This window comes from Rhinopithecus bieti, unplaced genomic scaffold (genome assembly GCF_001698545.2).
Source record: "Rhinopithecus bieti isolate Rb0 unplaced genomic scaffold, ASM169854v2 scaffold_13678, whole genome shotgun sequence".
NCBI classification, from domain to species: Eukaryota; Metazoa; Chordata; class Mammalia; order Primates; family Cercopithecidae; genus Rhinopithecus; species Rhinopithecus bieti.
This window is the reverse complement of record NW_016885427.1, coordinates 1-1,104: the sequence shown is the minus strand read 5'-3', so window position 1 is coordinate 1,104 and position 1,104 is coordinate 1. Positions and strand designations below refer to the sequence as shown.

The 1,104-nt window shown below is 57.3% G+C and overlaps 1 protein-coding gene across 1 annotated transcript; it reads left to right on the top strand.

Annotated features, from left to right (window-relative positions):
- Positions 1 to 96: 96 nt before the first annotated feature.
- On the top strand, positions 97 to 657 carry LOC108525833 (obscurin-like; the record flags this gene model as incomplete). Its single annotated transcript, XM_017866644.1, has 2 exons — positions 97 to 312; positions 498 to 657. Coding segments are annotated over exons 1-2 (376 nt in total), but the record flags the coding sequence as incomplete, so codon positions are not given.
- Positions 658 to 1,104: the final 447 nt, after the last annotated feature.

The following is a 1,104-nucleotide window of genomic DNA, read 5'->3' as shown; positions in this document are numbered from 1 at the left end:
ATACCCAGGGATGGACTCCCAGGACGATGAGACCGTGCTGATTGAGGGGCACCTCAGACGCTGAGGCTGACACCCCAGACGCTGAGCCTGATACCCATGCCTCCCCTGTGTCTAGCTCCTGAGGTGACCATCCTGGAGCCCCTGCAGGACGTACAGCTCAGTGAGGGCCAGGATGCCAGCTTCCAGTGCCGGCTATCCAGAGCTTCAGGCCAGGAAGCCTGCTGGGCTTTAGGAGGGGTGCCCCTGCAGGTCAACGAGATGAATGACATCGCTGTGGAGCAGGGCACACTCCACCTGCTTACCCTGCACAAGGTGAGGCTTCCCGGACCTGAGTGTACCAGGACAGGAATGCTTCCAACTCCATTCAGGAAGGTCTTCCACCAGGGGTTGTGTTGGGGAAGTGATGACCCCTGTCATTGAGGTCTGGCAAACTGGCTGGGCTCCTTCTGGTCGGGATGGGGCTCTCAGGGCCAAGCATGCCTCTCCCTGCTTCCTAGGTGACCCTTGAAGATGCTGGAACTGTCAGTTTCCACGTGGGCACGTGTAGCTCTGAGGCCCAGCTGAAAGTCACAGGTGGGCAGCCCCTTTCCACACCGGTCACTCTGCCTGCAGATGCCCAGCTTCCTGGGCACCAGAATGTCCTACCCATTGGCAGCTGTCAGCGGGCAGGGGCAGAAACCCAAGACTTCCTACAGTGATCTTGTCTTGGGGCTGGCAATTTTCCAACCCCTGGCCACTGAAGCCAAGGACCAGAGAGGTCACTGGCGAGTAGGCTGGTGAAGGTAGTCTTGAGAAATTCCAGGGTGTGTTGGGGTCCCTGTCCAGGATTAATGCCACCTGCGGGAGGGAGATGGGGCCCAGCTGCCATAGGCTTGGGCCCTACGGTGGAGGCAGGACCTTCCTGACTTCCATCCTCCGAAAGCCTACTCCTATAATACGGATGCACACACATGCCAGCGCATCTATGTTTACACACATCTGCATGCCTGACAGGCTCAAAGGTGCAGATACAAAAGCATGCCTATGACAAGTGTATGGATTTGGGCAAGCATGCAAACAAGATTTTAGGAACCTTCAGCCTGGGTCATACTTTGCCCCAGAGCT